Source organism: Salvelinus fontinalis, chromosome 28 (assembly GCF_029448725.1).
Source record: "Salvelinus fontinalis isolate EN_2023a chromosome 28, ASM2944872v1, whole genome shotgun sequence".
Lineage (NCBI taxonomy): Eukaryota > Metazoa > Chordata > Actinopteri > Salmoniformes > Salmonidae > Salvelinus > Salvelinus fontinalis.
Genome location: NC_074692.1, coordinates 20,731,482 through 20,757,904, shown reverse-complemented (window position 1 = coordinate 20,757,904; position 26,423 = coordinate 20,731,482). Strand labels below are relative to the sequence as shown.

Here is a 26,423-nt window from a genome sequence, read left to right as displayed (position 1 = left end):
TATTATTTCGGGAAAACTTTATTTGGATAGTACCAAGTAGATGGTTTGTAATGTTCAAAAACAGACAAGTAACAAAAATAGCTTCTTAGCAAGAAAGCAATATCTCAAGCAAGAATTTTGCTAGGACTGTCTATGAGTGGCATGAGTGGGGAGAGAAAAATGAATAACTAGCTGTTATTGGCAGAGGTTTTGAACTTTTCTTATTGATCTAATAACTAATTTACACCCTGGTGATGGCTGATCAAATTGTTTCACACGTTGTGTTAGTTTCATCAAGTGTTGTATAATGTGATACAAAACACAGGAAAAACTCCTTTTGATTGCACTGGGCCTTCACTTCCTATATTTTTTACTACAGAATGTAGAAAATCAATGTTCTCACACATGTAAGCAAAACAGAGACTGGTATGGTGTGTGACAGGAAATTGAAGGTAAAAAGCAAGTCTCTCTGGATATGAGCGTCTGCTAAATGACTAAAATGTAAATGTTAATTGATGCTTTAACTAAAATAACTGTAGACAACTTTTTATATTGCTTGATAATACTGTATGCTGTAATAAAAATGTCATTAGTCATTCCACTATAACATTCCCTTGTCTTGAAAATGAAGCATTTCACCAGAAACAATGTTTAGTGTGTAGTTATTTATAAAATAGATAGTGAATATTACATGCGAATAGTTTGAGTAAGGAGACAGTAAGTGCAAACATTGCATTTCTAGCCCAAAGACAGACACATTTGAATAAACATTCTGTGAATATATTTTATGTCCCATATGTGTTCTTCATCCTGTTCATATCCACACCATTTACTTATCTATATCGATGCTGAGAAACTTCTGCAAAACAAAGCCAAAAAATAACAAATAAAAGTGAAATGACATTAGTGCTCCTGTGTGGCTCAGTTGGTAGAGCACGGCACTTACAATGCCAGGATCTTAGGTTTGGTTCCCACTGGGGCCACCCATACAAAATAATGTATGCGCGCATGACTAAGTTGCTTTGGATAAAAGTGTCTGCCAAATGGCATATATTTATTTTGTTTCACATTAGTAACAATTTATGTTATATAGGATTGCCGACTATAGTTACCTTCAGGGCACTGGATGCAGGGGACATGTCTAGTATTAGTTTCCCTTTACGCTCCCTGTGTTTCAGATACTCATGGGCCAGGGAGTTGGCATCCTCCTCACTGAACACCAGAGGTCAAAGGGTAAGGATTAAAGTAATTACGTATATTAGAAACAAACATTTCTCTGCTCATACCTGCCTGGAGTGTGATGTTAACATTTTCATTCAATTCTATTATACATAAAATGATGCTTGTAAAATTACTGCTTTGAGGACTTACCAGCTGTGGGAGATCAAATAATCTACCAGGTTCTTCACCTGGTTGCAGTCACCACTTGACACAATGTGTTGCTTGAGAAGATTAAAGTGCTTGGTCTTCCACAGCTTCTGGTACTGCCTGTTTTGGCAAATGAACGTCAAGACGGTGTCCCTTATCTGGGGTGGAAAAGAAATTAGTTAATGACACATTCTGAATTCCATACATTTATCAAAACTAAACAAAATAATCCAATGTGTTAAAGATTATGGAGAACAGATGGAATCACAAATACAGTAGAGCCAAGAGTGGTTGACTAATGAAGGCAATAAGAGAAAGTGATTGCAGCTTACCTGTGAAGGAACCCCTGCCAACTCCCCAGTGTTCATATGCTCATCCAATTGCTCCAGGATGGTGATGGGGTTACATGCTGACAGGAGGCCCTGGGAGGGAGCAATCATATACACTACACAGTAAGCACATCAAACAAGGGGAAGAGACTCATGCATAGACACTCCCAATACCTTTAATAGTTTTACTCAGATTCTTTGACAGTTTGTGGCTATTGTTAAACCAAAACATTTGAATGTAATTCCATCTAAAGATGCAGAGAAGAATTTGGTAAAGGGCAGATATGTTAGGGGGCTGGTGGTGTGCCACTACCACCACTATCCTTATGGAACCCGCAGACCCAGCTGCATCACCTGAATCTGCTGTCCCTTCCTCTTGGCACAGGGGATGAGCAGGAGGGCACCTAGTGCAAAGCCTGGCAGACTGAACTGGGCAAAGCGATTGGCGATGCCTATCAGGTCCAGATTCAACAGGAACGGGCACCTGCCAGAGACCAGGGAAGATGCTGGGATGAGTGGGACATGGAGAATAAAGGATGAATCAGCACTTTGTCAAAGATTTGAGGAATTATTGTGTAGTAATGTTACCATGGTAATGCCATGACACCATTCTTGATCCCTATGTGACAGTTCTAGAAATTGTTATCAACCTATTCTATAAAGCAACAGAACATACTTAAGGAGGAGAACAAAGGTCCTGTAGAGGGTTGCCTGCTGTTGGGGGCTCAGAGGAAGAGACGCTGTGTGAGAGAACATAACCAATGATTTTGCTGACTTTCTTCACCTCACCTTCATGTTTTTGAGTTGTGGTCTAATATATTAATTTACCTGATACAAATGGGGCCAGGATCATACTTCTCCAGGTCCTGGAAAAACTGGAGACCTGGATGAAAAAAAAAATGCAGCTTTAACAAGAACTGTCCAAGCCAAAAGAGTAGGTGGTGGCTGTGAATGTTCTCTCCCTAAAATGTACATAATGGGCTCCTTGAGACACGTTGAACCTGGTTGTAATTACCTGCCAAAGAGAGGGGACAGCTCCCAGTGCCTCCAATACCTTTTGCAAGTCGCTTATCTGAAGAGCAGATGGGAACACCAAATTTGGTGCCACCACAACATATCCTGTCTTAATGCCATATAACTTCATTGACATGACAGACTGCAGAATCTATTATTTCTAGCAGTAGTATTGTTCTTGAAACTGTGTAGACTGCCTCTTCTCACCATGTTGAAGCCCAGTAGTTTCTGCAGTAACCCATTCCACAGCTGAGGGTCAAACACCTGGTACTCCAGGCTAAGGTCTGCCACCAGACGCACAGCCTGCATAGACAGGAGGCAACTTCAGCTCAATACAAACCTGACTACCTCGTCTTGGTTGCATCACATTGAATGAAACCGACTGAAATCATCTAAAGCATCCAGTACATTGATCGAGTCGGCCTACCTGTGGCTCATGACTGTGATTCTTCCACAGTCCCTTGACCATGCCCTCTTTGGGACTGTTGAGGAATGACTCCACTGTGTAAGGGATGTTTAGGTCCTCCAGCTGAGACAGGTAGATGTAGCACTTCAGGTAATACCTGCAGGAGAAAAAACAGCAACAGAACAGCAGCAGTCAGGTACAGACTGAATCAGTCATGGCTACTGGCCTTTATTAGAGCGAGGAGCGCTTACTGGACTTGTGTCTTGGGGATGTGTAGCTGTGTTTCCAGGGTGGTGGGGTCAGCGATGTGGATGAGACAAAGCAGGGCCCGACTCCGGTGGCAGAAAGTAAGACGTGGCCCAGAACTGCTGAGGGGCTAGGAAGATATCAACAATGGGAATTCAACACTTTGACATACACAATTCTGGGTAACACTTTACGTGACACCGAGCATCATAACAGTCATAAACCATGTCATAACCTGTTATATGGTCATAACACTGTCATGACCTATATAATAGACCTGTTGTAACAGAGTTATTTTATGGCTGGTTATAACACCAAGTGTCAAAACCACACAAGGCAAAACATTCCATTACATCATAGCCTATGTGTCAGTGTGTTTATGATATATATATATATTTTTTTTAAATTTTATTTTATGTACCATGTTAAATTGTCATTGCACACACATTGATGACAGACATGCATCTACCCCAATGCTCTGTTGCTGATATGAATGCAGGAGCAGGACAAGACACCCTCTTTTTGACTGATGACTGATATAAGGTCATGTACGTGATAGGCCTATCTGGCTTATATGATTATGATGGTCATAATGCTTCTTTACAGTGTCATAAAGTGTATTTTCTACAAATTATTTAAAATATGATGAAAAAAAAGAGAGAATTCATTACAACAAAATGATTTAAGAAACAAACTTTCCATGAAAGGAAAATTCTTGGGAGGGAAAATACACTTATTTGAAACATGTGTCAACCCACATTTTTAAGTGTCATAACCAGCCATAAAATAACGCAATATGTCACAACAGGTGTAAAAATATGGGTCACAACAAGTTATGTCTGCTGTTATGACATGGCGTTAAGTAAAGTGTTAGCCAATTCTGTAAGGCCCCCTACTGTTTCCCACCAGCCCACCAATTCCAAACTAAATGTGGAACATGTAATGATTAATATAGGAACTTATTGATCAATTCTGACCCATCCCATCTACCAACTCACCCATGTTTCTGCTGAGAGGATAGGGCTCAACAGACAGACTCCCACATCCATGGAATAGATCTGCAGTAGGTACACCACCCTGAGAGTGGGGGACATCTCTTGTTAATGGTCTATAGTGAAATGTAAGGCTATGATAGTCAAGTGATGAATGCAGGGAGCTACCTCATAAGATCTGAATCCTCCTGAATGTCATTGACACAATCTTGGTTGTTGATGTCCTTCAAAATAAAGAGCCTTCGGTTAGGATGTATCACATACTCCAAAATGTTGTGCAAAATGACTATTTTCCCCCCTAGTGATGAGCCCATCCAGTCTACCTGTGGCAGATCAGAGACAGTGTAAGGTTGGACTTACCTTGGCTGCAGCTGGGCCGGTTTTGCAGATCCATTTCTCCAGCAGCATGCTTCTGATCTTCAGAAAATCCACACTATTGATGGCTGCTATTTCTTTGCATACAGCGTGAATGTCTAGTCATACAAAAAAAGAAACATTTAATATGAAAATAGTCTGGTTCCATTTAGCTCTAAAAGGACTATAGTACATCAATACAGTGATTCTGTAGCTCCACTTTGCCCTCCAGACAGGTACATGGAGCCATATGGCAATAAGAGTGGGCCTGCATGTGGTTGGTCTGGTCATGGTGGAGGGCTCACCAGGGTGGGTTTGGCCAGCAGAGCCCCTGAAGCGTTGCTCTACACTGCTGTGTTCGTAAAGGATGACGATGAGGCGGGCGGGCTGCCCTGTCAGCTTTAGGTGCTCTGGGCTGTTCAGCTGGCTGGACATCAGGACGTTCTCTGTGGCCGAGCGCTGGAACTGCAGCTTCAGCTTGGACAGGAAGGTCTCCACCCTGGTCCGCGCTGCCTCCTGCTCAGGGGACAAGATGGAGGGGAGAGACAATTTTTATCCTACAAGAATGGACTAGATATAAGAAGAATCAAAGCATGAAAGGGAAAACAAGACTGGGTATCCTGAATTCAAGCAGCTGACCCAGACATAACTACATCTGTAATAGTTAAACATGGATGAACATTAAGGACCGCAGAGCATCAACACAATGTAAACACAAAACATGTGGTCTAACCTCAAGTTTTGGGTCCTTCAGCCATGCGTCACCAAGAGCTAGGCAGAACTTTAATGACTGGGTCTTCTCAGTGCCTACAGCAGAGACAACAAAAACAGTGAATAGGATGAACATTGATGCAGAGGCTGTCTCCTCCATGAACAGTGGCATGGCAGTGTGACTGGCTAACGGTCTGACCTGGAGGCAGCTCCTGAGCAATTTTATGGGCTGTGGCAGCGGCCCACTCTGGGTTCTGGATGCAGTGGATGTACCCCATGATGGTCTTAGCCACCTTGAAGGTCTCCTTGCTGGAGGTGTGTTTTTGCCTCCTCTTATGTTGCTCAAGGAGTAAGGGCTTCATACTCCTCTCAAACACATGATTCACTGCTGACATGTACAGCTTGTCAACGCTCACCTGACAGAAGGCAGGAAGAAGTAGGGTCAAATTCACAGGTGACCAAATTAAAGTCAATAGAAACAACTAATAATACACCGCTAATATTAGTTCAAATTCTGGTAGGCTTATCACTCATATCTAAAAACAAACATAACAGTAATGTACAGTATAAACCACAGCCACCAGTGGAGCAGAGTACTGTACCTTCATCAGCTTGCTTATCAGAAGCAGAGTAGGAAAGGTCTCCTCACTGAGCTCTGGAGCTAAACACAGTAAGAGAATCCGTCAAATCCTTATAGGAGCTAGAGTATGCAAAGAGTCCACTCAATCATTTATTTATGAAGTCTTATTGACCACAGGAACATTGTAAGCTTAACTTCACTAGGGTAGGGGGTAGAGGTCGACCGATTAATTGGAATGGCCGATTAATTAGGGACGATTTCAAGTTTTCATAACAATCGGAAATCGGTATTTTTGGACACCGATTTGGCAAATACATTTTTTTTTTTTACACCTTTATTTAACTAGGCAAGTCAGTTAAGAACACATTCTTATTTTCAATGACGGCCTAGGAACGGTGGGTTAACTGCCTTGTTCAGGGGCAGAATGACAGATTTTTACCTTGTCAGCTCGGTGATTCAATCTTACAACCTTACAGTTAACTAGTCCAATGCTCTAACCACCTGCCTCTTATTGCACTCCACGAGGAGCCTGCCTGTTACGCAAATGCAGTAAGAAGCCAAGGTAAGTTGCTAGCTAGCATTAAACTTATCTTATAAAAAACAACTAGTGATTATGATTGATTGATTAACTACACATGGTTGATGATATTACTAGTGTGTCCTGCGTTGCATATAATCGATGCGGTGGGCATTCGCGGAAAAAGGACTGTCGTTGCTCCAACGTGTACCTAACCATAAGCATCAATGCCTTTCTTAAAATCAATACACAGAAGTATATATTTTTAAACCTGCATATTTAGCTAAAAGAAATCCAGGTTAGCAGGCAATATTAACCATGTGAAATTGTGTCACTTCTCTTGCATTCATTGAACGCAGAGTCAGGGTATATGCGATAATAATAAACATTTTGTTTTCGAAATGATCGTTTCCGGATTCGACCATATTAATGACCAAAGGCTCGTATTTCTGTGTGTTATTATGTTATAATTAAGTCTATGATTTGATATAGCAGTCTGACTGAGCGATGGTAGGCAGCAGCATGCTCATAAGCATTCATTCAAACAGCACTTTAGTGCGTTTTGCCAGCAGCTCTTCACTGTGCTTCAAGCATTGCGCTGTTTATGACTTCAAGCCTATCAACTCCCGAGATTAGGCTGGTGTAACTGATGTGAAATGGCTAGCTAGTTAGTGGGGTGCGCGCTAATAGCGTTTCAAACGTCACTCGCTCTGAGACTTGGAGTAGTTGTTCCCCTTGCTCTGCATGGGTAACGCTACTTCGAGGTTGGCTGTTGTCGATGTGTTCCTCGTTCGAGCCCAGGTAGGAATGAGGAGAGGGACGGAAGCTATACTGTTACACTGGCAATACTAAAGTGCCTATAAGAACATCCAATAGTCAAAGGTATATGGAATACAAATGGTATAGAGAGAAATTGATCAAAGAATACTATATTAACTACAACCTAAAACCTCTTACCTTGGAATATTGAAGTCTCATGTTAAAAAGGAACCACCAGCTTTCATATGTTCATGTTAAATCATATCAAATATTTATAAAGCCCTTCTTACATCAGCTGATATCTCAAAGTGCTGTACAGAAACCCAGCCTAAAACAGCAAGCAATGCAGGTGTAGAAGCACGGTGGCTAGGAAAACCTCCCTAGAAAGGCCAAAACCTAGGAAGAAACCTAGAGAGGAACCAGGCTATGAGGGGTGGCCAGTCCTCTTCTGGCTGTGCCGGGGTGGAGATTATAACAGAACATGGCCAAGATGTTCAAATGTTCATAAATGACCAGCATGGTCAAATAATAATAATCACAGTAGTTGTCGAGGTTGCAGCAAGGAACTTAAACGTTAGCTTTCTTACATGGCACATTTTGCACTTTTACTTTCTTCCCCAACACTGTTTTTGCATTATTTAAAGAAAATTGAACATGTTTCATTATTTATTTGAGGCTAAATAGATTTTTATTGATGTATTATATTAAGTTAAAATAAGTGTTCATTCAGTATTGTTGTAATTGTCATTATTACAAACAAATAAAAAGAAAAAGAAACAATAATAATAAAAAAAATATAAAAAAAATAAAATAAAAAAAAATAAAAATCGGCCTTTTTTGGTCCTCCAATAAATCGGTATCGGCGTTGAAAAATCATAATCGGTCGACCTCTAGTAGGGGGCATTATATTCACTTCCGGATGAAAAGCATGCCCCAAGTAAACTGCCTGCTACTCAGGCCCAGAAGCTAGGATATGCATATAATTGGTAGGTTTGGATAGAAAACACTCTAAAGTTTCCAAAACAGTTAAAATAATGTCTGAGTTTTACAGAACTGATTTAGCAGGCGAAACCCTGAGAACAATCCATCCAGGAAGTGAGATTTTTCATGTTTGTAGTTTTCTATTGAATGCCATTACAACAGGGGTGTCAAACTCATTCCACGGAGGGCCTAGTGTCTGCAGGTTTTGGGGTTTTCCTTTCAATAAAGCCCTAGACAACCAGGTGTGGGGAGTTCCTAACTAATTAGTGATGTTAATTCATCAATCAAGTATAAGGGAGGAGCGAAAACCCGCAGACACTCGGCCCCCCGTGGAATGAGTTTGACACCTGTGCATTACAATATCCATTGACTTTGGACTCAAATTGCACTTCCTATGGCTTCCACTAGATGTCAACAAAATTGTTTCAGGCTTGTATTCTGAAAAATGAGGAAGTAAGACCACTGAATGAGTGGACCCTAGTGTCCCAGAGCTTTTTCATGCGCAACCGAGAGCGCGCCTTTCTTGTTTACCTTTTATATGACAAAGTTATTGTACGGTTGAAATATTATCGATTATTTAGGCTAAAAACCTGAGGATTGATTATAAACATCGTTTGAAATGTGTCTACGAACTTTACAGATACTATTTGGATTTTTCATCTGCCTGTTGTGACTGCGTTTGAGCCTGTGGATTACTGAACAAAACGGAGGTAATTGGATATATCGAACAAAACAAACATTTATTGAATGAATGGGAGTCTTGTGAGTGCAACCATATGAAGATCAAAGGTAAGTGATTCATTTTCTCTATTTCTGACTTGTGTAACTCCTCTACTTGGCTGGTAACTGTTTGTAATGATTTGTCTGCTGGGCGCTGTTCTCAGATAATCGCATGGTATGCTTTCACCGTAAAGCCTTTTTGAAATCTGACACCGTGGTTGGATTAACAAGAAGTTAAAACGTGTTAAACATCAGTTTGAAGATTGTTTTATGAATTTTTATAATGAGTATTTCTGTTTTTGAATTTGGCGCTCTGCAATTTCACTGGATGTTGGCCAGGTGGGACGCTAGCGTCCCACATAACCTAGTGAGGTTAAACTGAGTATGGTACTCACAGATGATCTTCCAGTAGCTGGTGGTCTGCATGAGCAGGTGGAAAGGCAGTCTGATGTTGGCCAGGGCCGAGGGTTCCAGGCCATTCTCCAGAAGGTGGTTGCTCTCCAGGTCTGTAGGGGGAGAGATGCGCTTGTAGGACTTCAGGTGCTGGAGCAGACCTATTGCCTGGAGATGAGGGAAATGTATTGCGTGTGGACGAGACTTGATCGTAATGCCAAAGAAAATCTGACATTGAGGATTACACTTATTTAGCAGAGGTATGTAGCACAAAGACACAGTAGAAATCAAGACACCACACCTGACTGATTGAGATGCTGGTGATCTGCTCATCAGCTGTCTGTATGATCCTGAGCACCCCCTCAATCCTCTCATAGTTATATGGGCTTAGCTGAGGAGGAAAGGGAACACAAGAGTTAGTTAAACACTGCATTTCCTCTACACATCATAACATCCTACCACCAACCCCTAAACGTAGGCTGAGAGTTGCGAATGCTCAGACCTTGAGTATGGCAGCACTGAGGCTGATGGTGAGGTTTCTTGTGCTGTGCAGCATAGGGATGATCTGCAGAGCTCTCTCCAGGGCGTCTGCATGCCCTAGAGGCTGCTCCTCCCCCTGGCCCGCCCCAGGGTCTCCTGCCGCCTCTTCCTCCTCCTCCTCCTGCAGCAGCAGCAGGGTGGTGATGTACTGGTTTATCACTTCGTCTCTGTTCAGACCAAAGGTGCTGCAGGTAGGAGGAACACACAGGACATACATACACTCATTAATTACAGCGTAACGTCACAAGACAGTATTAGGCAACTACAAATCATGCAGTTGTATCAGACCCAAAAACTAAAGATTGACGTAGCATGTTGACTTTCTATAACAGCTCACCTGCAGTACTGGAGGATAATCTCAGGGGTGGTGTTCTTGTTCTTCACCAGGGTAGGGATGAGGTTACTCTTCATCTCTGGACACTGACGAAACACAGACTGGATGGATATCTGGGGAGAGAGAGAGACATGGCTTTTAAACCGAGTCCTTTCGCAAGGCAGGGAGGGTAGATAACGTTAAGAATGCACCTAATTAGCAGGTATTAACGCAAAGTTTAACATTGTGATTTCTTCAGAAAACCAGCCATATCTGAAAGACTGCAAATGTTAAATAGATAGGGGAAAAAAACATTGAAGATCAACACACCCCTAATTTGCCCAGCTCGATTCCCCACTCTGCGTCGGTGATGACCGAGAGAAACTTCTTCCGCTCCTCCTGCTCGCTGTACAAGTTACAGAGATGGGCCCCCACCATAGCCACAGCCTGAAAATCATGGATATACCGACTTTGTCACATACAACATGAATCAAAACAATGACAAACAATTCAAGATGGAACAGATAATGACAGTATATAAGTATAATGATCTTACCAAGATCTTATCATAGTTTTGCCAAGTATTGTCGATCACCTTCCACAGTATCTTAAACACCTCGGATTTGGACAGGAGAGTGCAGAGTCCAATAGCCAGGTCACAATCCACCACTCTCCAGTTAAACACCTTTTGCACAGAGTAAAAACACCAGTTGTTATAGTAATCATGTTAGGTCTATTGTAAATTACACATACAGCATTGCCAGAATACAATGTCATTGTATTGAAGAGAAGAATGTCAGACATCCTCCCCTGAAATCCAGGACAATAGTCTCAAATCACCTTGTGCAGGAGGGCAACTGCAACAGCATTGATAGAGGACAGAGTAGTTGTTCTCAAATCACTCAAGCACGCCTTATATTTTTGCAGGGCCTGCGGGCCATAGAGCTGAAAAGGGAACAGGTAAAATGTAAATACTTCCCTTCACAATATAGAGTAGTGGTCCAGAGAACAGACAGAGCAACAGTGAGACAAGTGTAAATCTAGACAGATATGTAGGAACATCAACAGAAATGCAAAGACTGATCAAAGGACTGCATGCTCATGGTTCCAGGTGAGACACTACAGTACACCCCTCACTTTCCTTAGTTTCATGTGTTAGTGAAGTAGACTATCTGTACAAAACACCAGGTGGGGAGGCATACAGGGGTACCACACTGGATTTTTTCCTGTTTTCTTGGGTCTGGTTTTTTCCTTTACTTTTCATACATTTTTTTTTCCTATTTTGTTCAAATGTGGTAAAACTCTTGCACTGATATCCTACTGTTATACTTCAGGTGCCATTTTTTGTATGTTTGTGATTTACGCAACAAAAAATTGCTCACTCAACAAATGCACATTAGTATACATTTATACCTTTGCTATACAAAACACTTAAAAACACCTGAAAAACAATCTTGACGTTGGTACTGTAGTCATCATACCTGAATGCCGAGCTTGATGTTCATGATGTTGGAGGTGACGTGCTGCAGACAGCTGCCAAAGGAGTTGACCAGCAGTCTGAGGGCCAGCTCCAATTGACTACACTCCTGCAGCATCTGATGCATGGAGGCCAGGGGCACCAGTAGCGGGTTCAGGAAGTTGGCATCTGCATGTGGACAAGGACACATGAGGGTAAGGCTGCATAAAAACGGCATTTATATCCATCTATTAAATTGGAGGAAACTGCAGTAGCTACCTTGTTGGAAAGAGCAGTGAGAAAGACAGGAGCAGTCCAATGGGTAAAGCTTTCTATCTGCAACATGAATTAACATGAGTTAAATTAAATTCAAATTAATAACTTAATGCTTGGGCATTATAAAGTAGCATAACATCACACGTGATACAATGTAAAAAAGATACCAGACACCTAGTCTGCAGGATTTTAGGTACCTGAGGAGAAGGGCAGCAGACAGTTGGTGATCTCATACTGGACTGGCAGGACAGACACGGGGTCCAGGATGATGCAGTCCTCTTTAAAGACATCCTGGAAGCTCCACTGGGAGTACGGGTCTCTTTCAGCCGCCAGGGACAAATCCTGAACACATGGCAGTGACATTAAAGCCTGATGACCTAACATGAACAAAGACTAAGTGAATGTCTAATATTATAATCTATTGATTAGGGTTGTCATTGAAGACTCTGGTAGGAATCTGGTAGCCTGATGGGGCAAATTGAAGTGTAGTACTGGCACTCACCTTTGCTATGAAGCCATAGTTGTCTGACAGCTGACACTGGTGGTAGACATCCATGGCAGCCCGTGTGCTCTTACACAGCTCCACACAGTCCAGGAGCAGGTCTGAGAGAAACAAGAAACAATAGGGAGCAAATACTCAAGTCAGAGGTATCACTTACCAGGGTGCTAAAGTCATATAGTGTCACTTTATGTGAACTACTTACACTTAAACCATTGGAGGACAAGCTCCTTCTAAAATTAAATGTTTGAGTTCCCATAAAGACTTGGCCTCCAATGGTTTAGCCTCCAGGCTCAGGGTGTTAGTGCTATACAGTACCTGAGTGGCAGACAGTGACGGCCTGGCAGGCCAGCTTGTGGATGACTGCTGGGAGGTCCACCCCTTCAGGGAGGATCATGGGCACATCTGCCTCCAGCATCTGGCACAGCTTCTGGGCAGCACTGAAAAGCACCTTCCCTGTGCTGGTGGTACCATGGTGCTTATACAGCTCACTATGGGGAACAGGGTCATGGGTTTGAAAGGAGTGAGAGACAAAGTTAGGAAGGTACCCAGAGTTCATTTAGTGCAAAGGCCCACAATACCATCAAACACTTCAATGTTGTGGATGAGATATTCAGATTATGGCAAGCCTTCATAAAAATCTACAAAAAGTGAGGAATATGGGCATTGCTTTCCTTTACTACCCCCCCCTAAACTTGGTTCCCCTTCCCCCTGACCTGAGGATCTTGAGGGCCTTGTCGACCTTGCCGACCCCCAGGGCACGTAGGGCCAAGTCAGCCCACAGCTCCTGCTCCGTGCGCTGGAGCTGCCGTGCCAAGCGGCGGAGGCCAGCCTCAGTAGAGATGTTCTTGGTCTTGCCGTCAGGGTCGTTGGCCACCATAGGGGTGGCTGTGACCTTGCTCTTGGAGGGACCTCGAGCACGGGTGTTCTCATAGGCTGTGATGTGATACTCCTGGAACTGCTTTCGCACCTTGGGGTCCTCATAGTTGTTAGGGGTGAGGAAGATGTCAAAGTCCTCCTGTAAATGTAGATTAGGATCCTTTCAGCACAGGAGGTCAAAGACCAGAAACAGTGAGTCAGGTGAGACCTTCATCTCTCATACTGCAAAATCATTCCATGATTGAACCTTACCTGTAGGTGAGCAATTGCCTTAAACATCATCAGATTGTTCTCGCAATCCACACTTTTAAAGGCATCCCCTAAACGGGAGAGAATTAACATTAACGGATAAAAGTTTCTTAGCACATCCACACAAACTCTGGTACCTTAACAGTTTATCAAGACCTCAGACACTGAATGTTAATTTCTTCGAGAGATGATGTCAATATTGGGAGCTTTAGCAATCAGTCTTTTCAAGTACTACATTGATAGAGTTTAAAAGCTGCCACAACCTTTCTGGATCCTCTGTAAGAACGTCAGTGCCTCCACCATCACTTGTGCTATGACCATCTGGTGCTTCTTGTGCTGTTAGAAATTGGCCACAATAAGAACCCAAGTGACTCTGCATGAAGAGTATACTCCTATTGAGAAATGGCATGTACAGAACCTCACTACTAAGCACTGTATTTCTAAATGATGTCAAACCTATTAAAAGCAGATGTCAACGCTAATATAAACGTACCATGATAGAACTGGAATAGTCTTAAATCTGCTGAATGCAAATACACCCCTACTGCTCCTGAAAGAGGCTCACCTCCTCAGACACATGGTCTTTGTCCTGCAGCTCCAGTCGTGCCCAGTTAGCCAGCCTCTCGATCACACACTCTGCCTCCTCGGGGGCGAGCTTTTTCAGGAGTGTCACACATGGCTCGCTCTGCAATTACGAAGCAACACACAGACATTACACACATGAAACACACAGAACAAAAGATATTACCCATCAGAAAGCAACAGCCACCATGGGAGGAGCTATAGGCTGGGCTCACATACTGTACCTTGCTCTGGCTAATCAGCTGGATGAGGTATAAGATGTGTATCTGGGAGGTGGGGAGTTTGTAGGCCCCAGCCAGCTTCAGAGAGTCCTCCAGGGAGGTGGGGAGGTCCTGCTTGAGGATGTACCTCACCAGTGTCTACAAGGGGAGAATCAACATGGATCAGAAATTACATAAATATACACATCTACATCCTGTACACACCCTGAAACTCCTACCATGATTTGAGTGTTGTTGGAGAGGTTGAAGTTGCGGATCCCGTAGCCTCTGAGCAGCTTCCTCATCTCCATCAGACGGAAGCTTTCCTTCAGAAGCTCCTGCCTGTGGGATGGGATATGGAAGATTAGAACCCAAGCAGTCCACAAGCCTACAACTGTGACAAGTGAGAGTCAGGGTTCTCTGTTACCAGAGGAGGATCAGATCAGTAAGTCTTACTTGGGTCCCATCATCTCCAGGTGCTGTTGGACCAGCCTCTCCACTACCTCAGTCCAGGGCACCACGGCCTTCTGCATGATCTCCAGCACAGCGTCTACCACCAGCTGTACACGGTACAGCACAGATGAATACTATGTGCGCTGTATGTCTACAATCTCATTTGGTAGCCAAGCCTTGAAGGGCAAGAAGTGGTTATTAATGAGTGTGTATAAACTCACGTCAGTGTCCGTGATGCAGCCTAGCACAGCCACAGCTTTGGCCTCCCACTCTGTGAACAACGTAGTGGTCTGGGAGCTGCAGCGCTCCAGCAGATCCTAGTGGGATAGAGAAAAATAAGCCAAAAATCCCACGCAATGACTCAAATCAGATTATGTCTGACAATCAACAATCCAGAGTGACAACCATTTACAATATGAGCAGCTAAGTTAATTTGCAGCCAAGGAGAATGCATAGTAAAGTGTGTCTCCTGGTAGATAGGTAGACACCTTGATATACTGAAGCAGCAGCTCATCCAGGGGCAGCTGGTGCTCCAGGCTGTAGGGCCTGACACTGCCCTCCACCGTGGCAGGGATCAGCTCTGGGGCAGGCACCTTATCCAGCATGAGAAATGCTACGCTGCGGATACTTGCCTAAACATACCCACAGGGCAGATAGAGAGATACCATGTACAATAACATACAGAATTTCAACAAGATATAAAACGACAAGATAAGAACCCAAACCAGACAATCCCCAGATGGCTTTCACACACAGACCTTCTCGAAGACTGACAGGGAGAGCCTGCAGTTGTACTTGTTGTAGAGGTCCAGCAGCTGGCGGAGATTAGAGACCAGGGACTTGAGGTGCTCCACTTCCTCTGAACCATAGTCATCCTCCTGAGACCACCAATCACATTTACAGGAGGATAGGTTACTTCCTGCTAATCAATGACTAAGCATATACATTTTGACATCCAGTGTTTGAAAGTGAGCATGAATTGAGAGTGCAGAGGGGAATAGGAAGTGAGGGGGATGACAGTGAAAGTAACCAAAGGAAAGAGCTGATAAAATGAAGCTGGGGAGAAAATGCAGCTTACAGAAGGTATCCACATCCATAACGAGGGCAACCCAAGTTCTGCCAAGTTCAGTCCATTCTGGGGCCAGTCTCCCTACAGGAACAGAATTGGGTGAAGGGGCAGAAGAAATTTGGAAATGTTGAAGTGTGTAATCACCTACATTAGTCAAGTTATTGACTAGAGCACTCAGAATTATTCCTCAAGTCTAGCAATGAAAAGGTGTTGGCTTTACCTTTTCTGTTAACTCCAGAATCCTGGCCCTCTGCTCCAACCACATCGCAAGGATTTTCTACAAACACATCATTCAAAAGCCTTGTCAACAAAGATACTGGAAATACAAACTGTTAAAAACATATTTGTCATCCTGATCTGTTTTCTGCCCTGACAGAATATGGTGAGTGCCCACTGTACCTGTCCTCTAGGTACCACTCTCCTTACAAAGGGAACAATGACACTCCTAAGCCAGAGACAGAGGTCCTGAGATGGAAGGTCTTCTGGAATGGAGCTGAGCAGAGCATCAAGACCTCTCTCATCAAACTGCACTGCAATCTCTCCCTACAGGACAACCACAAAAACAGCAGACAAAGATCCATTATCCTCCAGTAAAAGCCACATATTACAAAAGCAAAATATGAAACTCCATTAGATGTCTTATGGTGCAACAGTTGATTGTGTGATAATTTGTGTTACCTCATGTCTAAGCCAAAGGTGCTGGGCCCCCTTCAGGTCTCCATCTCTCAAGTGGGACAGCATGTCCCCAACGTAGTCTGTGATGTTCAGAAACTCAATCCAGGAGATCCCACTGGAGGGAAACAACCAGGAGAGACAATTAAACAGTGTATTTGGAAGGTATTCAGACCCCTTGACTTTTTCCACATATTTTTACGTTACAGCCTTATTCTAAAATGGAATAAATTGCTTTTTTTACTTAATCTACACACAATACCCCATAATGACAAAGCAAAAACTGGTTTTCTGAAAATTTTGCAAAATGTATTAAAAATAACACTGAAATATCACATTAGCATAACTAAGTACTCAGACCCTTCACTCAGTACTTTGTTGATGCACCTTTAGCAGCGATTACAGCCTCGAGTCTTCTTGGGTATGACGCTACAAGTCTAGCACACCTGCATTTGGGGAGTTTCTCCCATTCTTCTCTGTAGAGCTTCTAAAGCTCCGTCAGATTCGATGGGGAGCGTCACTGCACAGATATTTTCAGGTCTCTCCAGAGATGTTCGATCGGGTTCAAGTCCGGGCTCTGGCTGGGCCACTCGAGGACATTCCTGCTGGAAGATTAACCTTTGCCCCAGTCGGAGGTCCTGAGCGCTCTGGAACAGGTTTTCATCAAGGATCTGTCTGTACTTTACTCCGTTCATCTTTACCTCGATCCTGACTAGACCCCTCTTCATCAGACCAGAGAATCTTGTTTCTCATGGTCTGAGTCCTTTAGGTAAACTCCAAGCAGGCTGTCATGTGCCTTTTACTGAGGAGCAGCTTCCATCTAGCCACTCTACCATAAAGGCCTGATTGGAAGAGTGCTGCAAAGATGGTTGTCCTTCTGGAAGGTTTTCCCATCTCCACAGAGAAACTCTGGAGCTCTGTCAGAGTGACCATTGGGTTCTTAGCCACCTCCCTGACCATGTCCCTTCTCAACCGATTGCACAGTTTGGACGGGCGACCAGCTCTAGGAAGAGTCTTGTTGGTTCCAAACCTCTTACATTTAAGAATGATGGAGGCCACTATGTTCTTGCTGCAGAAATATTTTGGTACCCTTCCCCAGATCTGTGGCTCGACACAATCCTGTCTCAGAGCTCTAAAGACAATTCTTTCAACCTGCTCTGACATGCACTGTCAACTGTGGAACCTTATATAGACAGGTGTGTGCCTTTCCAAATCATGTCCAATCAATTGAATTTACCACAGGTGGACTACAATCAAGTTGTAGAAACATCTCAAGGACAATCAATGGAAACAGGATGCATCAGAGCTCAATTTCGAGTCTCATAGCAAAGATTCTGAATACTTATTGTTCGGTGAAAGTTATCTGTTAATTGAATGATTAGAATATTCCGCCATGAAACATATGGCGGTATGGAATTGATTGGAATGTATAAAATCATAATCAATAAATGTGTAGTCCTAGTCAGAATTAGGGTAAAGACAATATGTCTTTATGGTATTTTAAACACAGACTGTCTGAGCTTGGTGCCGACCTGACTAGAGACTTGGGAGAGAACGGGGAGTACGGCTCAAGGACAAGGTCACTAATCTATCCTACCGATCCTCGACTTCGGCGATGTCATCTACAAAATAGCTTCCAATACTCTACTCAGCAAACTGGATGCAGTTTATCACAGTGCCATCCGTTTTGTTACTAAAGCACCTTATACGACCCACCACTGCGACCTGTATGCCCTAGTCGGCTGGCCCTCGCTACATGTTCGTCGTCAGACCCACTGGCTCCAGGTCATCTACAAGGCTATGCTAGGTAAAGTGCCGCCTTATCTCAGTTCACTGGTCACGATGGCTACACCCACCCGTAGCACGCGCTCCAGCAGGTGTATCTCACTGATCATCCCTAAAGCCAAAACCTCATTTGGACGCCTTTCCTTCCAGTTCTCTGCTGCCTGCGACTGGAACGAATTGCAAAAATCTCTGAAGTTGGAGACTTTTATCTCCCTCAACAACTTTAAAAATCTGCTATCCGAGCAGCTAACTGATCACTGCAGCTGTACATAGTCCATCTGTAAACTACCCACCCAATTTACCTACCTCACCCCCATACTGCTTTTATTTATTTACTTTTCTGCTCTTTTGCACACCAGTATCTCTTCTTGCACATGATCATCTGATGATTTATCACTCCAGTGTTAATCTGCTAAATTGTAATTATTCGATTTATTGCCTACCTCATGCCTTTTACACACATTGTATATAGATTCTCTTTTTTCTACCATGTTATTGACTTGTTTATTGTTTACTCCGTGTGTAACTCTGTGTTGTTGTCTGTTCACACTGCTATGCTTTATCTTGGCCAGGTCGCAGTTGCAAAGGAGAACTTGTTCTCAACTAGCCTACCTGGTTAAATAAAGGTGAAATAAAAATAAAAAAAATCTGTCGGCTGGGTAGCAGGACATGTGTGTGCGTATGGTTGTGTGTGTGTGTGCGCGTGTGGTTGTGTGAATGTGTGGGCGTGAGAAGTCAGTATAAAATGTATTGTTTTGTATTCTTGACTTTAGAACGTTCCCGTGAATAAACCTTTTTGACTATTTTAGCCGGGCCTCCATCTGTTTCATTCGACCAGGATTTACAAATTATTGTTTGCAGACTGAGGGTTGGGTTATATACCTTGAGAACTAAATTCTCTTCTCACTTATGTAAATAAGGTATCAGTTTATTTTTAACACATTTGCAAAGCGTATAAAAACTTGTTTTCGCTTTGTCATTGTGGGTTAAATTGTTTTTTCCTCATTTTAGAATAAGGCTGTAATGTAACAAAATTTTGAAAAAGTCAAGGTGTCTGAATACTTTCCGAATGTAAGTACAGGCACGGCACTAATTTACACAGTTACAATACATATACTCTACATACTCAATACCCTTTAGCAAGCAAGGCATAGAATTACAGTCAAATTGAACATACTTGAACTTGTCCAGGCTGTGGAGACAGCAGAAGGTGGCGAGTCTGGCCAGAGCCTCCTGGATCTGTGAGGAGGGGCAGCGGGAGGCAGCATGGTTCAGCATCTTCTCTGCAGTGTCAAAGGTCGGCCACGGAGCCTTGAGACAGTACTCCACCACATACTGCACATCCTGACACACAAACACACTCGTCAATGAGCACAGTGTACTTATTTGATCTCAACCTTTCAGGAAATTTTTACATTTGAAAATGTAGATGGTTTGTTCAAGAGCACTGGTATAGAACAATTAGGCCTGCACACTGTTAAATAACACATCCACTGTAGGTTTGCCAGCTTGTGATTCAAACGTATACCCTTCTCTCCACACCAGTCAGAGTTTGAGAATTATACCATATCCATTTTCAAGTCTATTTGTTTATAGATTCAATGTTTATATTCCACAATATTAAGGAAAGTTAGCTGGCTAACTTATCTTGCTTTGTTATATACACACACCCCCCCCCCGAAAACACTCACCATGATCTTCATCAGGTTGGTCTTGGCCTCCTCCACCAGGTCAGACCATACGTCCTGCCCATAGCCACCCACAGAGGCTGACGCCAGCTGCTCCAGCACAAAATCCAGCTTCACCTTATAGACAAGCTGGGTGGACAGGGAGGGAGGATGGCTGGTCAGTCAGGTACATTTATCATTCATTTTAGTTAGAATAAATTTTCAACGCCAGAAAAATTACACCAACCTCAACATCAAGCTCAAATGCTATGGCAAACTTTTCTGCCTCCTCAAATTTGTGTTTGTAGAGAAGTCTGCTGAGTCTGGGGATAATAAAGTGCGTTTACTGATACTGACATCTTGTACGTAACTAGTGCAAGGATATGGAAATATGCAGTGTGTGCGATGACACTACTGTACCTGTTCTCAGGCAAAGCCTCTGTGAAGCATCTCATGACGACAGAGGATATATGCTCCTCAGAGCTAGTTGTCAGAAAAAAGAAAGAAAAAAAGAATTGGATTTACACACGTCAATTCACTGTTATTCAAAGTTATTTGTAAAACTCCACCACCTGAGTATTTACTCAGGGAAACTCTAGTGTCCTTAAACAACCAAAGAAACACCTACTTTTGTGAATTCTCGTAAATCCCCTCTAGTAAATATATAGTGTCCTGAAATTCAGAAGGATAAAAACAAATGTACTGAGGTTGGATAGTCTGTCAGAGCTTCAGCATCCTTTCATAATCTAAAATAAAATAACAATGACTTATTGTTCCATTATCCTTCGCTACGTGGGTATTGTAATATGGTGTGATATCTGACAGGGTTGGGAAAGTCAATTCCATTTAAATTCAGGAAGTACACTGAAATTCCATTCATATGCTCTACAATCAGGATTTTTTTTTAAAGATTTGGTGTACTTTCTGAACCTGATATCTGATGCAATCAGAGTGGACTATAATTGTTTATGGTTTACCGTGCTTATTCTTGTCTGGACCAGGCAGGCTGTAGAGGAGACCTCCAGAGAATAGAGGACAGTCATGGAGGGAAGAGAGCGCACCTGCAGGCTCTTCATCTAAGGATAACAAAACAGGGTGTTGCCATCAACAAACAAACAAACACAGTCAGAGAGGACCTCAGATGATTCTTACAACTATTTCAACCAGAGGAGCATTAATGTATGTACATGATGGGACTACTACTAACAAGTAGCTGTCTAAAAACCATAGAGACAGACTGGAGTTACCTGGCTTTTGTCTTGCATGGTCAATGTAATGATTTTTGTGCTGGCACTTTCTTGCCTATGAAGAGGAGAGGTTTTGTTTTCAAAATCATTACAGCACAAGCATTTAAAAATGAAACATTACATTATGTTAATAGAAATAGTATATTTCTAACAATAGTATAGCATTGAAGTGAATACATACGTGGCTATTGAAGCAGAGTCACACTCTGTGATGAGTAGGAAATCATGGATGGAGAGGTCACGCCAGCAGCTCACCATCACCAGGAAATGCAGGTCCCAAAGACTCAGAATGTTCTAAGACCAATTGAAAGGTAGAGAAAGATTAAATGTCCAACTTTAACATTTTGGAATGACCAAAACAGTTAAAGAATAAAATTATAAACTGATTGATGGAGATTCATACAGCTGGACTCACCTCTGCGCTAAGAACATACATGAGATTGTCCACCACCAGAATCTTTCTCACCCCTACAATACAGATAAGGGCAACATTTGACTGCAACATTACTACACAACAATTCAAAATAATGCTATAGCCTAACTATTGATAACATACATGAGCAATTCAGGGAGAAAAGTAGTGTAGCTTTAACCAAAGCCAGACAGTTAAATGTTATTAAAGCTACCTGGTATTAGGCTGGAGTCCAGGGACTGACAGAGAGACATTGTTCCCTGACTATGATCCAATCTCCAGTGGGTTAGAACAGCTTCCCCGTCCGCCTACGCAAAAAGAATGCATAACCACATCAGTTATGCGAGAAGCTATACAGTTCAAATGTTACAATTGAATAAATATTGTATGAATAGCCTACTTGATGAATAAATGTCTAACTTCCTATTATCGGCAGCAGTTCTCTCATTATGCTTTCAAGGATTTATCTTTGCATTTTACATACAAATCTTTCGTAACAAAGCAGTGCAGTTACTTGCGCACAACCATACCCCAATCATGAGGTGGATTTCATTGCCAAGGTTACACATCACTGCTGTGTTACATCCCCCTCCATGGATCTCCTTGGTGGAACAGAAGTCTGTCTTAATTAGAGACTGAAGCTGGAGAGAAACAATGTGATGGTTAGGGGTTGATTATTCTGACTTCATATCATTTTAAATCATTATTTTACCATCTGCAACATAGTTAAAGCCAAATACCTCTTTCAAAGCCCCAATGTCCATTTTCTCAATAGCTACAGAGATGAGAGAATATGGTTTAAAATAATTGAAAGTTAAATATAACAGGTCTCAAGTAAAAGAAAACTATCTGAAAACCTAATTAAAATGAAATACCTCTTTGAATCTTCTCCAGGGCAAGGTTTGTGATGTGAAAAAATCCATCTTGAGTAAGAAGGAACAGGTGGTACATCCCTGGCAACAAAGATAAGGATTAACCTTTCACCTCAACACACTGTGATACAGTATCATGTATCATTTTATTCCAAAGTAATGACAAACTATGAACAACTCACCTAAAGATGTCTTATCCTCCTGTAGGATAAGATGTCGATATGTTTTCTCATTTCCAGAGGGGACATTCTTCAGCATAGCCTAGAGTAAAGAAAAAAAAGAAGAAAAAGAAAAGTATTGTAGTCTCAGCATGCAAGCACTTTTGGGACACTTATGACACTGACACATTTAAATCGCTGAAATATCATGGGGGATATGAGATCAGCCCCATCTCTTACTCTGGTGAGAAGAGTGCTCTTTTGAGGCACATAGATAAGATGGAGGTTTCCGTTTCTCTCGCAAACCACCAGAAACTGTCCGTCCAGACAATCATCCACAGTATCCACATCAGAGTCTGAAATAAACATGCTTTTAATTAACATCATCATCCACCTAATGCAACACATCACTCGATTAGACATCTACATACAGAACACAAAAGAGATACTAACCAAAGTCGAGATGCAGCAAGATAGTCTGATAGCTGAGGTCGAACAGGATAACAGTTGAATCAGCAACAACAATGCTGCAGTTTGAACTGCTGGAGGAGTAAAGCTGAGGATCTGACAACACCTGCAGGAAAACAATAATGTGAACAACTTGCACTGAAGAGTCAAGAGCATTAATACCGGTGTTATGCCAAAAATCTCCCCCCTGACAGAATCCCCCCCCCCCTTTCGCGTTCTTTATTGCTGCGACTTGAAAGCTAGTTGAAATTTCTGCTCTTCACTCAGTTGTCAGTTTAACCTACATTTCACTGATCTTAGTAGCAGAAAGCATTTTCTGTTTGTGTATTTGTTTCAAGTGTATGTGGCGGTTCAAGCTTGTATGGCACCCTGGGCGAATCCCTCCTTCAGCGCCCCGAGCCACCTCCGGCAAGATGCCGCCCTGGGCGGCTGCTCATGTCACACGTACCTAAAACTACTACTGATTTTTTGTATTAGTCTCTAAATAAATCTCTTCGCCAGAATTTGTCATCTCTCCCATGTCTTATTCGACTAGTATTTTTATAAGTGTAAGGATAATAATTGAGCCATAGTTGTTCTGAAATGTTTATTGTGTGCCACAGAAAGTATTTGACTCTAGCCCCAAAATTAAGGAAATTAGAAGGGGGGAGATGTTCGGCCCAACACCGGCACTGTATACTGTGTTCACGTAGAAGGTGATCATAACTGTATAGGTAATCAATCATGTGGTTAGAGAGTCGTTCACTTTTCGTCCTGACGATTAAACTCAACTCCCTACATACGATGGAGTTGAGCGACGACTACTGTGGGTGGAGGTGGACTAGACGTCTGACAGCATATAAAATTACGTTTTTATCAAAAACTATTGATTTCAGGACCGTACAAAATATCGCGCACGGTAGTTTCTATGTGACGCCTGAGCTCCAGCCCGCTACTCTAGAGTAGTTGCCGCTCAACTCCAACGTAAATCGTGGAGCTGAGTTTAATCGGCTACTTTTGGTCTTACCTTTTCAGGTGAGGCAATTTTGACCAAAGTATCCACTTGGTACAAACCACTATTCTCCTCTCGAACATTGCAAAGGCGACCTGTGTTGGTATCCTCATTGGTTAGAAGTTCAACGTCGTTCCACATTGTTTTTCCGTCCACCTACCTAGATGAAAATCGGGACACTAACAGGTCAGTTATAGCTAGGAAGCTAGCTAGATAGTTAGTTACTTAGCATATACCTAGTTACTTGGTATGCTAGTACTGCAGAGCTGTCACCACTCTTTGCTGTCACGTCAGTGACACTCAACTACTGAGTACCGTAGCTAACATTAGCTAGGTAAAAATGTATATACAAAAAGTACTACATACAGGTATATAGACATGTTATAAAATAATTTGGACTATATCGAGGTAAAACTCACCAGTTACAGGTACCCTGACAACGGTTTACTGGTAAACTGAGCACAACACCACCCTACTATGCGGGATCAGAATTTGGCGGTTTAAAACAAAGACCCTAACGAGAGAAGCACAACTCTACTTACTTCCTGTGTAGTTACAGGAGCATACTTGAACTCAAACTGATAAAGTTAATTTGAAGCATTCAATCAAAATGATAAAAGGTTATTATAAAATAGTGAACTGATAGTGTTCTTTGTATATTTATTTGCACTCCCCAGATTGAGTTGGTGGAATGGAAGTCGTTCTAAAGCCAAGAGGAAGCTGATTCAAATAGCTTTCTTTTTCCTTTCCAACTATCTTTAGTAGGCGTGCGGAATCAGTGATTGGTCATCCGAGTTCTCGCTTGTAACCAAATATTGTCTATTAGGGGTGCGTTCCTAAAATTCACACGGGAGTGCCAGAGTGCGCTCGTAAATACAGAGCAGTGTCAAATTGTCCGTTCGTAAATTCGAAGTGTTCCAAGCTCACACTGGACACTCTGACAGACAAGTATGGTTGATCCGAGCGTTCCGTTCTCACCATCACAATCAAGCTAACTTGCTAAAGTTGGCTAGCTACTACCAGACACACATTAGAGAACACCTCACTCTGACCAATTTACTTGCCCTAGTAGAGCTGGTTAGGCAGTTTTCATGTTATATTGAGCATTGGTGACTGTAATTGTGCAGCTGGCAAAAAAAAATATTTAAAAATCCGACTTTACTGACGCCGGTCATATACAACAGGTGTTGCGAGTTCTTAAAGTCATTAGTTATTCTGCGCTCTAGCAAGCTAGCCAATTTTAGCCAGTTCTTGAGTTCCTTTGAGGTCAGAAAGTTCGGATTAACCCTACTCGGCCAGAGCGTCCAGTTTATGAACACACCCTTAATGTTCTGGTCGGTGGATACCTAGCACTCACTCAGTGTTTGCTAGCATTGTAATGAAAAAGGGCATGAGTGAAGCCCTAAAATGTAGTTTTTCTAAGTTGTGCGAACGATAGGGAGCAGGCAATGTTGAAAAGTAATCTTTAGACATTTCTTAAATGTAGTTTTATAATTGACTAAAACAAGCAGACAAGAAAATTGTTTGAAAAATGTCACGTTTTTGCTGTGAGCCAATGGGGTAACCACAGGTTGTTTGTTTCTCCACAGGCCTGCAGGGTCGTGACGTTCTAATACCTACTGTGTCTATAGCGATGAGTCCTCTATCTACTGTATCTATACGATAACAAGCAAAACAAAGGTTACGTTTTAATGTCACATTCTACACAAGTAGAATGAAATGCCTTTCTTGCAAACTCAAAACCCAGCAATGGAATAATAACAATGTATTATTAGAATAAAACACAATAAATAAAAATAGGAAATATTAAATACACAATAAAGTAAGTAAGTCTACTACATATAGAAAATATTTTAAAAGTCGGTTCCAATACCATATTTACATGTGCAAGGATACTGGAATGATGGTGGTAGATATGTATAGGGATAAGGGGACTAAGCAACAGGATATAAGATAAACAGTGTAGCAGCAGCTTGCATGTGAGTGGGTGTGCAGGTGTATAGAGTCAGTATAAATGTAAAGTGTATTCAGACCCCTTGAATGTATTAAAAAAAACAGAAATATCACATTTATATAAGTATTCAGACCCTTTACTCAATAATTTGTTGAAGCACCTTTGGCAGTGGTTAGAGCCTCGAGTCTTCTTGGGTATGACACTACAAGCTTGGCACACCTGTATTTGGGGAGTTTCCACCATTCTTCTCTGCAGATCCTCTCAAGCTCTGTCAGGATGAATGGGATGCGTCACTGAACAGCTATTTTCAGAGACTTGTCTCTCTAGAGATG

At 42.3% G+C, this 26,423-nt stretch overlaps 1 protein-coding gene across 1 annotated transcript; it reads right to left on the bottom strand.

Moving 5' to 3' along the window:
* On the bottom strand, positions 1-24,892 carry kntc1 (kinetochore associated 1). The gene is made up of 62 exons (XM_055886981.1): positions 24,557-24,892; positions 24,153-24,297; positions 23,132-23,252; positions 22,919-23,034; positions 22,703-22,781; positions 22,524-22,601; positions 22,389-22,423; positions 22,179-22,289; positions 21,863-21,956; positions 21,652-21,704; positions 21,418-21,530; positions 21,237-21,291; positions 20,967-21,065; positions 20,618-20,661; positions 20,410-20,472; positions 20,237-20,312; positions 20,014-20,139; positions 19,500-19,666; positions 16,544-16,655; positions 16,265-16,408; positions 16,086-16,142; positions 15,875-15,946; positions 15,555-15,674; positions 15,285-15,428; positions 15,018-15,113; positions 14,800-14,903; positions 14,583-14,685; positions 14,368-14,502; positions 14,127-14,246; positions 13,825-13,897; positions 13,565-13,632; positions 13,150-13,451; positions 12,752-12,924; positions 12,437-12,537; positions 12,132-12,276; positions 11,938-11,994; positions 11,684-11,847; positions 11,043-11,147; positions 10,759-10,887; positions 10,533-10,649; positions 10,233-10,336; positions 9,852-10,080; positions 9,651-9,740; positions 9,352-9,517; positions 6,002-6,060; positions 5,599-5,815; positions 5,422-5,495; positions 4,994-5,204; positions 4,695-4,807; positions 4,503-4,558; positions 4,341-4,419; positions 3,348-3,472; positions 3,118-3,253; positions 2,898-2,993; positions 2,692-2,748; positions 2,505-2,559; positions 2,353-2,416; positions 2,031-2,160; positions 1,680-1,769; positions 1,351-1,505; positions 1,092-1,191; positions 1-838 (listed from the first exon to the last, which is right to left on the bottom strand). The coding sequence occupies exons 2-62, from the start codon at positions 24,276-24,278 to the stop codon at positions 809-811; spliced, it is 6,633 nt and encodes a 2,210-aa protein (XP_055742956.1). The 5' UTR covers positions 24,279-24,297; positions 24,557-24,892; the 3' UTR covers positions 1-808.
* Between the last annotated feature and the right edge of the window lie 1,531 nt (positions 24,893-26,423).